Below are 16,284 nucleotides of genomic sequence, written 5' to 3' on the forward strand. Positions count from 1 at the left end.
AAGAAAATGTATCTTGTAGAAAATAGTATGCCAGCAAATACTGTATTACTTTGAAATGCACACTTTGGTGGTGTAACTAGTATTGGTTTGGATATTGGGTATTTTTTCCTGACTTGCCTTTTACAGATGCAGTTAAAGAGCATACTTACAGGTCTAACTTAGTACCCTTTGCTTCCTAATACTAGACCACTGATGCTCATTGGAAAACTCTTGGAAAATCGGATGTTATTTTATGTATTCAAAATTCCCAGTTAATATCTTATGTATGATTCTGTCGTATACTGTTCTTAAGAGCAGTTGTTTGTTTTACAGGTTTCTAGTGAGAATATTCTGTATAGCTCAAAACCATATGAATTCAAGGAACAGTGATGGGTCAAACTAATAGTAACAGGCCACCTAACTTCAGAAGAACGGGTGTATTTGGCACTGTAACACAGAACCTGTTTACAGGATGGTATGTGGTGAAGGCAGCTCTTAAGACTTACACGTTTAGAACCTAATGTGAAATAACTTTTGGGCGATTAGTCTGTGAATTTTCTTTTTACTTTTTTTATTTTATGTTGTAGATTTTTACTTCTTTATGATGTAGCACATTGTATAGAGATTATTTCTGTAACTTGATAATATTGCATTAGGCTAATTATAACACAGGGTGCTTCAGGGCATTGCAAAGATATAGTTCTGATTGATAAGCTAATGTTATTTTATGTCTGTTTAGGTTCTTGAAACAGTATGCCTCGGTAAAGACTGAGAGGTGTTGGAGGAAAGCTCAAGAAATGTTAACTGAAGGAGATACTTAGTAAGGTGTACTAAAAAAAGAAGAGAAAATTGTTCAGAGAGGTAAAAGGAGATGGAAGTGAATATACTAATATAAAACTTTGGGGTATGTGCTTTATGACTCCTCTTGAGGTGTGAGTAGTGAGAGCTCAGACTCCCTTCTTCATAATAAAAGATGAAGCTTCTGTAGGACCCTGCATTTTAATTTGTAGGCAAGAATACCTTCTTGCCTCTCTGCACGGGTTAATAACATTTTTGGTTAGAAAAAGGTTGTCTCAGGGATCCTTGGAACCAGTTCTCTGTGCTGCCTCTTCAGTACTTGTTAGTCCTGATACTAGAGAAGTGTTAGAGGGACTTTTGGCTTACCTTCCCTCAGCAGGACTTGTCTGTTCAGGGCTGCCCATTTGGTTTGTCTCCTTTCTTCGGAAGGAGACAAACATGTCTTATGCATGGTGTCTTGAAGGGAAGATAAAGGGACCTTTTCTCCACATGAGGTATGCAATATTTTTTCTCTGTTCATTTGCTCACCTTTATCAGGGGAATCTGAAAAGTTGCAAGGGCGCGGTCTCTTTTCTGCTTCAGTTCTTGGTCCCTTGTTCTCACTTCCAAAAGTTCTCTGAGATGTCAGCTAAGAATAGGATTTTTTTTGAAGATGGAATGCTGCTGTAATCTCAGATGATTCCTTGTTTAACTGATGTTTTAGTCTTGAAGAACTGGCATATTATTTTCTTCTGTTAAAAAAGGCCATGTCCTACTTACTCCAAAGGCTCTTAAAACCTTGTTTTCCTCTTCTGACTATTTTGATACTGATTTTTAGATCACCTTGTTACCAAAAAACCTTCCAGTGCTGCTTTGTTTTATCAGCTGACTATGGATCTGTTTCTGAACACCAGTATAGAAAGGACAGGTGTAATGGGTTGACCCTGGCCAGATGCCAGGTACTCACTAAAGCTGCTCTCTCACTCCCCTCTGCAACTGGACAGAGGAGAGGAAAAAGAACAGCTAAGGATTCATGAGTTAAGAGCTGGGAGAGGTCACTTACTGATTATCTTCAGGGGCAAAACAGATTCAAAGTGGGGATATTACTTAAATTTTTTACTTACAGGATCAAAGCAAAAGAGTGAGAAGTAAAAGAATCTTAAAAACACCTTCCCCCCCCCCCCTCCTTCCTTCCATGCCCTCCCTCCTCCCCCCCAGCAGTGCAAGGAGATGGGGAATGTGGATTATGGTCAGTTGTTTCTGTTGCTGCTCAGGGAGAGGAGTCCTTTCCCTGCTCCCGTGGGGTCCCTCCCACAGGAGACAGTCCTTGATGGACCTCTCCAGTGTCAGTCCATCCCACAGGCTACAGTTTTTTGTGAAACTACTGTCCCATAGGTCTCTCCTCCATGGGATGCAGTCCTTCACGAATGAGCTGTATGGACATGGGTCCCCCCCAGGGGCCACAGGTCCTACCTTGGGAAAACCTTCTCCAGCGTGGGCTTCCCTCTCCACGGGCTGCAGGTCCCCGACAGAACTCTTTTCCATCCTGGGCCTTCCCCAGGGTCACAGCCTCCTTTGGATATCCACCTGCTCCACAAGGGTCTTCATGACAGGCTGCAGGGGCCTCAGCTCTGGTGCCTGGAGCACCTTCTGCCCCTCCTTCTGCACTGACCTTGGTGTCTGCATTGTTGTTCCAAGTTCTCACTCGCTCTTCCCTGGCTGGAATTTTCATCTGTGCAACAACCTTCAGTTCTTAAATATGTTATCACAGAGGTGCTACCGTTACTCCTAATTGGCTTGGTCCTGGCTAGTGGAAGGAACCCCATTGCTCAGGGAAGCATGTTGAAAAATGGCTAACACCCACATAGTTGTCCCATGTATTCACTTTGTGCTTCAATTGTGTGGAAGAAGGACTCATGCAGGTGTTCAGAAAGAGGCCTTTGGTCGTGGTTCTTTGCTGCTGGTGCGCTGAATACTGCTGTCACAGCATTGTATGACGCTGGCTCAGGTGAGCTTTATTTGGAGTGTTTGTAGAGATTGGGTCAGATCTTCATGGGTGAGAACAAGCATTTATTTTTTGGAGGGCCTGTAATTGTTTCTAAGTAATCCTAATGGTTAAAACATGACAGTTAATTTGAAGTTTTTTCATTGTGGTTTAACCAGCATCCAGCGGAGGATTTTCTGTCCTCGTATTTTTTGCTGCTTTAAACACAGAAGGCACTACATCAATCTCCTTCACATAAAACAATTTTTAAAAATCATAAATGTCAGCAAAATTGCTGCTTTAACACATGGAGACCTTTTGTGCTTTTCATTTGTACCACTCAGACCTTGATTGGTGAGAAGTGTTTGGTAATTCCTTAAACTATACCAGCCTTCAATATACAGATTTGTTACATGAATTATCAGAGTGCAGAAAGCCCAAGAAAAAAAATAATATCGTGAGATTGAGGGAATATTGTAACATAAAGTCTCAGTTTTTATGTGGGGAAGAAATCAGTCCCTGTTTTTGATTGTGTTGTGTTATGATGGCCACTAATATGGCCTTGATTTTGTACAGTGGTGCACATTATGTATGCTTAGGGTTTGTTGACAACGATGAGTTGTCACCAAACTTCAGCCAGTGGAAGAGGCAGAGCTCTGCAAAGGTGTAGTGGTGACAACTGCACCTGACAGTGGCGTGAGCTGACCCCAACCAAGAGACTTGACTTTATTTCTCATGGTGTTATTAGATTGATAGATAAGATACAACTAGCCTCAGTGATGAGAAAAAAATTTTTCCAGATATTTCAAATAACTACCCTGTTCACATGAGCTTTTCAGAGATTTCTCAAAAATGACTGTATTCCATGAACCCAGAATTCATTCTTCTGTGACAGGCATCTGGACAAGAAGAAGCTGTTTCCCTGAAAATGTCAAAACAAGTTTTAAGTAAGGATGCAAATGCCTAGAACTTAGGTTGTGTGTTACACATAGGTGAGATACAGCCCCGAAGGTTCCTTATCACACTCTAATGTGTTGATGGTATCAGCAGTGTTTTGGGTGTTTTGATCTGAGATTCACAGGGAATAAAAGGTAGAGTGAACGAACCATCTGAACACTGCTCTCTGCAAGTAAAAACTGATCATATTTTACATTCCGTACACTGCCTTTCTGGTTTCACTCCCCTTTTTTAGGAGGGGGGATAGTTTTTTTCATCAAACATTTTGATCCCTCTCCTGGCTGCTTGCAAACAAATCTGCAAAGTTCCCATCTGAATTAGAATTCTACTGTTAAATACAATGAACTTCCTAATGGAAGGAGCGGGAGCCTTTTACTGTGTCCATCTTCATTAGCCTGATCCTCTGTTTTGCAGCAGCTTCTGCCTCTACAGGCTTCAAGACCTTCAGAAAGAGAAAGAAACTTTGCATACAGCAAACAGAGCTAAGCTGGGAAATGCTGAGCCACACTCAATTTTCTAGCAAAATTTTAAATGACATGAAATAAAATAAATTAGAAATAAATGGCAGGAACACACAAGGCAGAATGGAACTGCTTCCAGACAAATGACTGTGGTATCTCACCGGTGAGAAACAACCTAATCAGTGTTACGTTTTATCTGTAGAAAACAAGAAAAATTAATCACAAGACAAAATCTCTAACCTACTGAAGAGGTAATTGTCACGTAGCAATAAGGATATATGCTATGAAACATCACCCCAAGCATGGCCACACATTCCAGACTAGTTAGGAATCTCTGGTTTTGAGCTTTTATAGAAGCACATTAATATACAGTGTCACTGTAAAATATATGATATAAAAGAAACTGTCAAATTAAGTTATAAAAAAAGACCAAAACAGAAAAACAAGGATGAGCCTTTTCTTTTATATTCCAAATTTAAAAAGCAAAGTTATTTTTAAGAAAGGAAAAAGCTGAAAAACTTCTGAAAAAATTTTTTGCTTGACAGCTCCCATTTAAACACTGTCTAACAACAACTAACTATTGGGAATATCAAAATGTTTTCAAAGGGCTTACATTGAAGAAGCCATTAGGGAATCACCAAGAGTAAGCCTTCTGGATAAATAAGGAGGAAAAAGAAACAGGAAGTAGAAAACTTCTTTCTACACCAGTCTCAATTTGACAATGTAAGAAATCTCGTTAGACTGCAAGCAAAGTTTAATCTTGTCTTGCTAGGGAGAAATCTGATTACTTTTCCTAGAGTCTTTTCCAAATACTCTCTCTTATTACATACATGTCTTCAGAAGTAACCAGGTCTGCTCAGGCATCATCCTAGCCATTAAAAACCTTTCCAACAGCATTAGGACAACAAAAGTTAAGCAAGCATTAAACACGTATTCTCATTTAATGTAAACCTTGCAAATATGATTCTCAGTCTAGAAATCACTAGACTGTATTTTCCTTTCTGGTGAGAGAAGGGAAATGGGAATCTTTTTTTTTTTTTTTTCTTTTTTTAATCTCATAGGTGTATGGAGTCTTTAGTATCAAAGCAGAATGAGTTCTTGTCTATCTTCGTGAGACAGAGAGAAATTTAATAGGAAAAGCGACTCCATTAAAACTAAATGGAGAAACTCACATAAAGTCCTCCTTTTCTTTAGCCACTAGAGAAAATAATACAGATGTTGCTGACTCTTACTCAGGCTTTGCATGACACTGCAAAGACTGAGGCTTACTAGCACAGTGCTGGTGAAACCTTCTTATCAAAGCACTCTCATTGCAACATTTTTGATCAGTTGTTACTGTATATCTGAGAGATGTGAGGACAAACAATGTGGTACCTGCAGTCATTTGATGCTGCTTGATTTTTTTTTTTTTTTTGAGAGCTACCTAATTAACTTGGGGCAGGGGATGGGCAAGATTCCTTTGACTTAATGTAATTTATTGAGATTCAGTTTCTCTTTGTTTTGAGTTAAATAGTTCATTGAGCACCTTAAGTTTGGAACAAATGCAGGCAACCTTATTAGGGAAGCTGATTTTGGTATGTACCCTCAAGCCAGGATTAACTGTAAAAATGCCTTTCTTATGGAAGATTTTTAAATGGATAACCGTAAAAAAAGAATGCTCCAGAACAGAAGACATGCAATTCTTACTGAAACCTCTTGGAAATTGAGAGTTTTGATCCCACTGTGAATTCTTCACTCCCATTCAGATTATGTATATTAAGTATCACACGGTGATCCTAGATGAAGAGATCACTTCCAGTTGCAGTAATGGGTGTGTTGACTGTACCTCCGCTTGGAAAGAACCTACCAGCCCTGACTCAGAGCGATTGCTGTTGCTTGTTCTTGTGTGCAGTGCCACCAAGGCAGAGAAGAACATCAAATCAACCTGATTGACTTGAGGTTTTCCAGATAAACCGAGAGCTAACTCCTTTAAAGTTAGATTGGTAGGCTGTTGATGAAAAGAAGAATATGACAAGGACAGTGGAAAATTGTCACTGGTTTTGTTGTTCGTCAGCATTTGGTATGTAATGTGGAATTTCACAAGACTGTAAAGTCATCCTACATGTCTTTCATTTTCTCTAGTTTGTTGCAAAGACTGGAAAACAGATACTGCTAGCTGAAGTTGGTTATTGCACTCCAATTTAGTGCCTCTAGATCTCTAGATGCATTATTTTTTTTTTTTTTACTACTGCTAGATAATCCTCTCTTCAGGGTATGAAAGGAAAAGTCAGTAACTAAGACCCGTTCTGTTAGAAACTGATGGTCCAGCTTGTGCTAAATTAGTGAAAAAATAGCCTTGAGTTTCCCTAAGGATGGCTTGAGTGGGTTCATGGAAGTGTCTAAGCAAAATTTCAGGTGGTGGTGATATGAACGTGTTCAAGAAACATCACACGTGCATTGCCGACATTAGGTATTTGCTCAAAGAATTGACCTGTGTGAGAGGGTGTGACAGTGGGACTACGTCTGGTATTTTGCCATGAGTTTACATTAATTTCATGAACTAATGAAATCTTTTCTCATGACTAAGTCTCTCTTATGAAAACTGTTAATTTTAGGGTAGAATTGTCCACTCTCCTACATAAGTACTTTCTGATGTGCCATTATGTTCATGTCTTGCATATTTGTTTTTAGTTCGTGACTTATTTTTTTCTGTTGAGATAAGACTTATGGAAGCCTCTCATTCTACTGTAAGGTACTTAGAGAGCAGCTTGATATAGGATAGGAAAATTTATCTGTGCATACCTGAAAACGTCAGTTGTGAAATGGAATTTTCAGCCAATATGGATTAATTTTCCTATTTTTTTCCTAATTAATTTTCTTAATTTTCCTAGTAACAAATATCAAGCTTCTGCATCTTATACCGTGTGCAGTGTTTTCATGAAAGTCCACTTTGCTTTCTGTCATGATGGAAAAGGCTTAAGCAAGTTGTTCTGCAAATAAAACATATTTGATTTTATTTTATTTTTTAATTGATCTTCCTCTCCACTCCTCTCCCTCGCCCTTGCGTGGAATCTGGTAGGAAAAGCCAAGATGCTGAGATACTGGGGAGCAGATAAAGTGCTTCTGAGATACATGTGCCAGGACAGGTAGTCTTAGAGAAATTTTTGAAGCTGGGACTAAGGTGATCAAAAGGAGATGGAGTATGGAATAAGGTGTGGAAGTGTGTGGATTGATATCAAGGTAGGCATACTGTCAAAGGGAGTAGCAGCACTGTCTGCTGGAGGCTTCCTTCTTTAGGAATTAACTAGACTCGAGGGAGGAAAAACATGGGCATCAGTGGCTGAAGGATTTCCATTCACTGGATGAGGACTCATGCGGATATAAAGAGCACATTTCTGTTTTCAGGCCTTTTGGCAAGTTTGGAAGAGCTGAAGGCCTAAGGAATATAAGACTCGATTCTTCCAGATTACTGAGTTGGAGACAGGTTTCCCTTTCACTTACTGGAGGAAGTTTGAGGTCTGTGTGTGCAAGTGAAGATGTATGTACAGTAATCTCTTGCATGCCCTGAACCTCCTTCTGTCATTGGACCAAAGAGGAGAAAAACTTCTCAGTTGTGCAGTTTGGAAATTCTAGCAGTTTTTGCAAAGGTCCCTTTCAAAAATGACTTGAAGATTCTACTTTCTTTGCTAATTTGACAGTGAACTACTTTTGTAAGGAATATTTTGCTTGTCTAGACAGGTAAATAAGGTAAAGTTTAGATTATTTTTTTAATAACTTGCAATACTGTAATTTAGACAGGCTTGATGTTCAAGAGTGAGTTGTGGGGTTTGGGGTTTTTTTATTTTGTTTTGTGGAAAATAAGAGAGGTCAGATGACTGTACGTTTTGATTATATGACAAGACTGTTCCTTCTATACTTAGACTAACATGCCATCAATGCGAAGACATCTGTAATCCATTTGTTATGATTATCCTACCTGTGAGATGTTAGAAAAACTTGTGCACCAGTAACAGTAACTAGTGTGTGACTATGAGTCTACAGCTTGTTTTGTTGTTTAACAATGCAGAAAAAATATGCTAAGGTCATGGGTTAGCGTGTCCTGTTTAATTCATCCTTAGAATATTTATCAAATCTAGGGAAAACATAAATTTTGTTGTCTTTTTAGCTGTATTTCTCACTTGTTAAATACTTCTGACAGAAGAGGCTGCCCTTTTACTGTGTTCAGGAATTGCTTTAGTAACTTTGATTTTAATCCCTATATTGTATTGTGTGTGTGTGTAATTTTTTTTTTTTTTCCACAGATGGGAAGTACTTTGGTCTGAGGCACCTACAAAGGTGAATGGTCCTCAGGCTCGGCAGTTCACACCTTGTATCAAACAGATAAACTTTCCCACAAACTTAATCCGACTGGAAGTGAACAGCTCTCTTCTGGACTATTACACTGAATTGGATGCAGTAGTGCTGCATGGTGTGAAAGAGAGACCCGTGCTTTCACTAAAGACTTCAATGATTGATATGAACGATATAGATGAAGATGAGGATGAAGAGAAGTATGGCTGTGGAATGGACACCCTTAATAAACAGTTCAGCATCGTTACCCTCAGGGAATGGTCAACTAATGGATATTTTGATAAACTGCCTTACGAGGTAAGAAAAGAATGTTTATACTCAATCGTTTTCTTGATCATTAAGGGTTCAAAGGTGCTTTACAGGGTGTTGGTCAAGTTGGGTTTTTTCTCAGTTACAGTTCCTTGCGAATCCCTGTGAATTCCTTGTGAATTTCCTGAAGTTATTGTATAGGTATGTCTGAGTTATGTAAGTCTATCTACTCCCATGGGTGGATGTTAGATATTTGCATAGTTACTCCACTCTTATTTCTCAAGAATATATGCATTCACACAGTTCTTACACAAGTTATTCTTGCCTTTAATTTCCAACTCTTGAACTTTGAAGCTTCTAGCAGCTTTCCAGTAGTTTTTAGCCCTCATGCTTGACAAAGAAAATATACAAAAGAGATGTGAAAAGACTGAGTCAACATCTGGAAGTGGAAATAGTTTTTGGTAGGCTAAAATTTGTTTTCCTGTTCTTTCTCTTACAAAACTTACAGAACTTACAGAACTGGAGACTGCTATAATATTTTTATATTATTATGAAATAAACATCTTCCAGCCAGCTTAGTTTTGAAACATGGTGCAGGTAAAATGTCTTATAGATTGACTTCTGTACATTGTCTTGTTTCAGTGCTTGCTGCTTTTTGTTCTATCATTAGCACAGACAACAGTTATGAATAAACTCCTTTCAGATCCCCTGGAAGCATGGCAGTTACAATTGTGCTCAGAGTCAGTAGATAAATATTTTCTTTCCTGTAATTTCCAGTATAATGAGATTCTGGAGTATGATTGCTGAATACTGTGTGCAGACCAGGCCATTCTCAGTGGGATGTAGCTGTTTATGGAGGCTGGTACCCTGGATAGCATAAGAATTGAGAGACAAAACAATTACCTTCACCTTTCCTGAAATAAACTGTTTGCACATGATGGAAAGGAGCCTTTACTTGCCCGTCAGACCTCAGGGCTTGGGTAGAGACGAGTTTGTTCCTGCTCTCCAGTGTGCTGCAGTGTGACAAAAGCAGCAAGTGTTTATTTACTGTGGTAACTCATCCAATGCTCAGAGTGCTCATCGCTTGAACCAGACTCGCTTTTGAAAGTGAAGGGAGTGTGGTGAGATGCTGCCGCTGATTGAAGGGCCCTTGCAGAAATATTTGTTCACATCAAACATTGTGTTGGTTTTATGACATCTTTTGTCTCTAAGTACCCCAATTTGACTCATGAAGGCCAGGGTTGAGTGACCACGTGTCCTAGTAACCTACAGAAGTTTGCTGTGCTTGTAAAGAGGAAAGAGAAAGGAAGAGAATGTAACAACTCTTATCTTTCTTCTCTTGAAAACAAACTTCTTGAGTTTGGTTTGGGTCGTCTTTGTTGTTGCTGCTGTGGAATAATAAATGAGGATACTAACTTCATTCTGAGTTAGCTCTAGTAGTGGTTTGGCTTTGATTTTTTTTCCCTGGAGCCAGTGTAGTGTTTAATGTATTTTACTGTTGGTGCTTGAATATCAGTTCTAAAGTAAAAAAAGTACTTTGCATAGCTGTTTGCAAATATGTTGGTTTTAATAATTCAAAGAAATTAATTGTAGATAAAACTTCATTTAAATCTAGGAAATTCTCTTGTTTGAAAAAGCTGGCTAAATTGATTTGCAGTATAGAAGAATACCAGGGAGATTAATCAATTTCTTTATTGTTTCATGGGATCACAGAATCATTAATAGGTTGGAAAAGACTTCTAAAGAAGATCATCGAATAATTGTTGATTATACATATTAAAATTTTAATTTAGGAAATATTTGTGTAGTCCTGTTACTCCTATGAACTTTTGTCTTCATGTACTTTTTTTGTGTTTTTCTGCTTTCCTGTTTGTCTACCAGCTTCCTTTTTTTATCCATTTTTTAACATGTTTGATTTCATGAATAAGTCTATCAATATCAAGAACATTTTTTTTCTTCTGCCTTGATTTAAAGAAACTGAAAGTATGGGTGGAGTATTTGTCAGAAAACTACAAAAGACTGTTCCTGGACTGGTTTTGTGACAGCAGAAATCCCAGTCTACTTCTTTCTAGTCCAGCTGGAAGGTTTGGGCGTCAGAACAACAAAAATGTTGTACTTTGTAGTGTGACAGTTTTTTATCACATTGGATATGGGAACAATGCTCTGCATGCTGTCTTCAAGACTGACAAGTGTCAGAGTTTTCTGGGAAGTGTTCGAACTGTGTAGGAATGAAGTAAGGCAACTGCTGACTCCTTCCAGTTTTCGTTTATATGGTATATGAAAAATTGTATCTCTTTGTAAGGGCATATTGATTATCAATATGTAGCTGTCCTAAGTTTTCATGCATTTGTCTGTTCTTTATTGAAGTTGTTTTGAGGCTTTTTCATACTACTCTCTGTAATTCACAAAACACACAGGCTGAGTGGGTTGTGCTAAGTAGGCAGCAGTTCCTCCAGTCTTTGTTTTGCCTTTGTTGTCTTTCTGAAACTTCCATAGACTATCCTTTCACAGACTGTGGTGTTCCTCAAAATGGCATTAGGAATGGCTTGGTGCATTGTGAGCTCAAAAATCGTTGTAAGAATTCTAGAGAAGCATTATGGACTGCTCCTGCCAAAAAACCTGAGAAAAATGCTTGACTTACAGGGCACAGACTTCCTGTAGAAAAAAGTGTAAATTCTTGGATGACCTAGGTGAGAGAATTTTTCTTCCCTGATTATGAACTGTGTTAACCAACCCTAAATAGCTGTGAAGTACTTGTACTATCTATCATCTCTTCTCCAGAACTACCTTAAAATCGAGGAAGAATTTTGTAGGAGACACTTCATGTCCTTGTCTTTCTTCCTAGTTCTTTGACTAACTTGTGCTGCATGTAAAGTGGAAGGAGTACGGCCTTAAGTCTTAGTTGGCTTTGCAGGAATGCTTGAGACCTGAAGGCCTGAACAAATTCAAAGCCTTTGGGAAAGGTGAAGAATACCAGCCACAGGATACATCTTGTGCAGTTTGAGACTCACCAAGATGTGCCAAGTACCAAAAACGCAGCCTTAGTTCTCCAGAGGACAGTCAGGAGAAATCCTGCATGCTGCGGTCCAAAATAATTTTTTTATATAAATTTTGTTATAAAAAGATACAAATGACATTTTTATCATTCCTTGAAGCAAATTTTTCCAAAAGCTGCCTATAAGATTTATGAGCTGTTCGTGTCTGCTGGGAAAGTGAATTTCACTGTTAAATGTGGATTTGGCACCTCTGTTCCGTGAAATGGGTCCCAAAAGTAAGATCTGCATCACTTAAATGAGAGTTAGATAGAAGAATCGGAGCAATAAGCAAGAGCAGTTTTAAGTGCAATACACTTTTTTACCCCTCAACAGTAAACTTCTTGAATCTTTCCAGAACAAACTGTTGTAGGCTTCCAGATTTTATGCCTTTCTTTGCAAAAGGAAATTCATGAGGTTATTATAAGTTGTCTTAACAGCTGATGACGATGTGTCACAAGATTCCTTTCAGCTGATAGCCAACATACTGCCAATTGCTGTAGCAGACAAGACTGAACAATGGCACGTGGAGAAGGTCCCTGCAGCTTTAGTCTTCCTGGAGTCACAGTTGTTTGATTGTGCAGTCTGAGAGTAAAATCCATTTCTGTTCTTTGGATCAAGAAGGGTCTTAAAACTTTTACAACCTTCCACTGCTGAAAGGATCAGAGCCTATGACCTGGTGATGCAAAATTGGCTCCACCAAAGCATGTTATGTGAGTAGAATAAGGAAAAAAAGAATAAGGAAAAAAGAGGCTTAAATGTTTGTGTTTTGTGAAACAGTTGCAAGATCCACTTTTCAGGTGTTGAATGTGTATTGAATGCATGCAGTATTGAATGTGCATGCATTTGCTGGTGCAAGCCATACGATTGTGGAACCAGGCTTCTGTGTTTTCTTAGACTACGCTGAGAAATGTCAAAAACTCTGGAATACCATCTTCTCCTTCCTGCCTTTTCCTCTTTATGCACGTATCCTTTGTCATTTATCTGAGTATGTTTTAGTATCAATTCTAATTGGAGTCCAAGCTGTAGCAGCTCTTGCTGCAGAATGAAAAAATTTCAAGTTGTTCATTTTTGTGCTTCTGAATGAGTGGTTTGCTTAAGCCAGTGTATTTCTGTGTTGTAAAATCATTTCATCTTTACGTTGGAGAACTGAAAAAGGAAATTTGTAGAAAGTGCAGATATTGTAGATTTGACCAGCATCCAGGCATTCTTTTCTGACCAAGTCAATTTCTGCACTATTGTGCTATAGCCACAGAAAATATTTTATTAGTTACAAGCAGTTGTTGCCTTCTGTTATTCAGCAAAAAAGCTTTAAAACGCTAGAGAAGCTTTTGGTTCAGTAAGTGTTATTAGGAACTACACCATCAGTAAAATTTTACTCTGTGTACTGAAGAGCGGAGATCCTCTCTGAGCTTATAAGCAGCTTTGCAGTGGGTGAGATGTCTTTTTTTTTTTTCCCTCAAGATGTTACATTTTTTAACTTATCATTCAAAAAACTTTCGTATATGTGAGATGCTGCAATCAGGGACTGTGGCAATGATAAAACACACATGGGTTGGATATGAATCAGGATCCTTTCTGTGCTTAGAACACAATGATTTTTTTACTGCTGTTTGTTGAGTTGTTGTGGATAATTCTGATTTGGAAGCCTCCAGTTTTTGGAGGTTCTCATTCTAGTGGCCATTGATCTCACCACATGTTTAAAGCTGGCATGTGCCATGTTTGCCCTGGAAATGGGAGAGAAAGTACTTTTGTATTCTAAGTCCATCATAGCCTAAAAAGGCAATCAGTGTTGTATAAATTACGTTTTGTGTTTCTTTTTATACTTCCTTTTGTTGTTTTTCCAATAAACTTTGTTTTTATTGATGGATTTATAAGAAATTGTGAAATTATAATGATTGTCATAATTTTTCGTAAAAGCAGAGTAAAAACTGTAAGAAACTGCATTATGAAATTAGTTTTCAAAGCAGATAGTTCTGTAGCATTCTTGGAATTGCCATAAACACAACCTAGCACAATACAGCCTATCGTGTCACATACTTATGGTATCAGATTGTATGTTATGCTAGGATGCACATACATAAAAATCAGGTTTCTGACAGACACCAGACTCCAGGCTAACGGTGATTAATGGTTATTAGCCTGCACGTTTGGAACCTTTTCTTAATCAAGAGCCAGAAAAATAGCACTTTATAATGTAGTGTCATAGTCGTGACACTTCATTGCACGTTTTTATTCTAGATATTATGAAGTAGCGTAATTTCAGTAAAAAATAAAGACACATTGGTGTTTTTTTTTCTGATTGAGACATTTGTGTGGTGAGAGTTCTCATCTCGCACATGGAAAGATTGCAGCAACCTCATATGTTATGAAATACTCATTGAAGTCGTCAGTTAGTGTAAAGGGACATTGTTGAAGCATTTATAGTTTCATTCACCGTTGTCTGTACTGCTCAGAAGTTACAAAATAACTTTTTTCTCATTGAAAAAAATGTGTTACTTTGCTTTTATCGGACATTATTATGTCACATTAATTGTAGACATAAATTCAGCTAACTGCAGCCTTTGCTGAGTTTTCAACTCTAGAAATCTTAGTATGTAACACAGGAGAAAAGTCTGAGGGAAAAGGCAGTAATAAAATAGATATTTAGGTGGCTTACAGAGTGTGGAATGGCTGAAAGGTTGCAAAATAGTTTGAAACTGTCTTTCAGAATATTTAAAATCAAAGTGAATTGATGATCTTAGAAAAAATAGCTATATGTTTAAGTATCTACTGTTTAGAATGATGAACAAAGCTGTCTTGAGCAACTTCAAAGCTTAAGTATGGGACTGAGCCAAGCAAAAATCGAGATACTAACTTGGGATTATATCTATGTTAGCTCCTAGTTATTTTGGTCTTTCTCAGATTCCAAAATGTCAACAACCTAAATGTCAGTTGGGTGCAAACTTTGTTGATTATCATATATTAACTGCAGTGCATATATATATATATATTGCTGTTACATTGAAATGGCTCTGCAGGTCCTCTGCATCAGTTTGAGTCTTAGTTCCAGACACCTGCAGAGACAAAAAAACCTGGGCTGTTTTTAGGGGAGACGAGCAGCAAGGAGAAGGGAAGAGGGAAGGCTGGAAATCAAGCATGAGAGAAACTGAAGTGTATCAAACACTTTATTTTGGCATTGGAGTTGAAGTTAAATTTTTTAAGAGTCGTAGATCATGTTTGAAATCCAAATGCTAAATCTGGAGCTGAGTAGGAAGTAACATTTTCCATTTTGCAGGAAGTTGAATTGTTTTCTTATTTCTTCTTTTCCAAAAATGAAGTGGGGAGGAGGGGAGGTGGAAGGTAGCTGCATCATAAACTGGTGCACTGGAAGTACAATCTGTTTGGATCTCACAAAAAGCTCCATTTTTGTTTTACGTCAAGCATTTTATTCTTATTTTTGGCGGATTTGTCTTATGAATCCTTCTAAGACATTAAAATTAAACGTGTTGGTATTTTGAAAGGACCAAAGGATTCTCTTCAGTTTCAGTTGATTAAGTTTAAAGTTGATTTGTGGGTGGTTTTGTTTTTTTAATTTACACTGATTCATTTCAGCAAGTTATTGTTTCCCACTCTGCTTGAAAACAGTCAATTTTAGTTATATAACTTGAATGCAGATACTTATATCTGTTAGAGTTAGCACTGGTAAAGTAAACATTAATTTTTAGATTTCATTTTTCAAGTCCATTTTGTCTCAGTTCCTAAACTAAAGGAGATAGGTTTTTTTTTTTATTTCCTAAAGTGAGTATTTATGTCTCTTTGTGTGTTGATTTTTCTTTGGAAAGGAAAACAGAGGAGGATAAGAGAGGAGAGATATTTCTTAGTTTCTGAGTGTGACATAAGTCATTACGAAAATGTTTATAGTGATGCTAGTCAGAAGAGCTGGTGATTTTTCTGAAACTGAGATGATTCAACTGATACAGATAAAAAGGGGTTTTGCCTTTCAGATTTGACTCTAGAGTAGGACAAAAATGCTGTCGAAGTATTACAGCAAGGAAGAGATTATGTTGTGAAAGAAGATATGAATATGTTAAATTTTTTACCTGGTTACATAGTCCAGAGGAGAGAATATAAGATAAAAGACAAAGCACTGATTTTTAGATCAGGGAGAAGAGGAATAACTCTGAAATCAGTTTAAGGTGTGGGGAAACTGGGATGTGGTATGGCTTTTCCATGTACTTTGCAAATATGCTTCCATCTTAAAACCAAATCCAGAGAAGAAAGAGGATGCCAGTTCTGTGTTCTGATCAAGGGCAGGGCAGACATTGTGAAGGGAAATATGTAAACATAGTGTTTACATATATATCACTGTTTAAATTAGCATGGGTAAAGAAACTTCTGATTTGAAAGCTTCCTGTCACTTTCATGTGCTGATTTTCTTTTTCCTTTCTTGTTTAGTATGTTGTCAAATTGAAAAGGCAGTGCAGTCCTATTTAATAGTTAATCAATGATTTATTTGAAAAGTTACTTTTAACTA

At 37.8% G+C, this 16,284-nt stretch overlaps 1 protein-coding gene across 1 annotated transcript in view; it reads left to right on the top strand.

Annotated features, from left to right (window-relative positions):
* The window catches only part of FBXL4 (F-box and leucine rich repeat protein 4), a 59,846-nt gene that overhangs the window by 9,042 nt on the left and 34,520 nt on the right, over positions 1-16,284 (top strand). The window contains exon 4 of the mRNA XM_027896252.1: positions 8,439-8,784. Within this exon, the coding sequence (XP_027752053.1) occupies positions 8,439-8,784 (346 nt within the window). The remainder of the gene's footprint in view (positions 1-8,438; positions 8,785-16,284) is intronic.

The sequence above is a fragment of the Empidonax traillii genome, unplaced genomic scaffold, assembly GCF_003031625.1.
Source record: "Empidonax traillii isolate 1590-97213 ecotype Southwest subspecies unplaced genomic scaffold, ASM303162v1 scaffold490:size896199, whole genome shotgun sequence".
Classification (NCBI taxonomy): domain Eukaryota; kingdom Metazoa; phylum Chordata; class Aves; order Passeriformes; family Tyrannidae; genus Empidonax; species Empidonax traillii.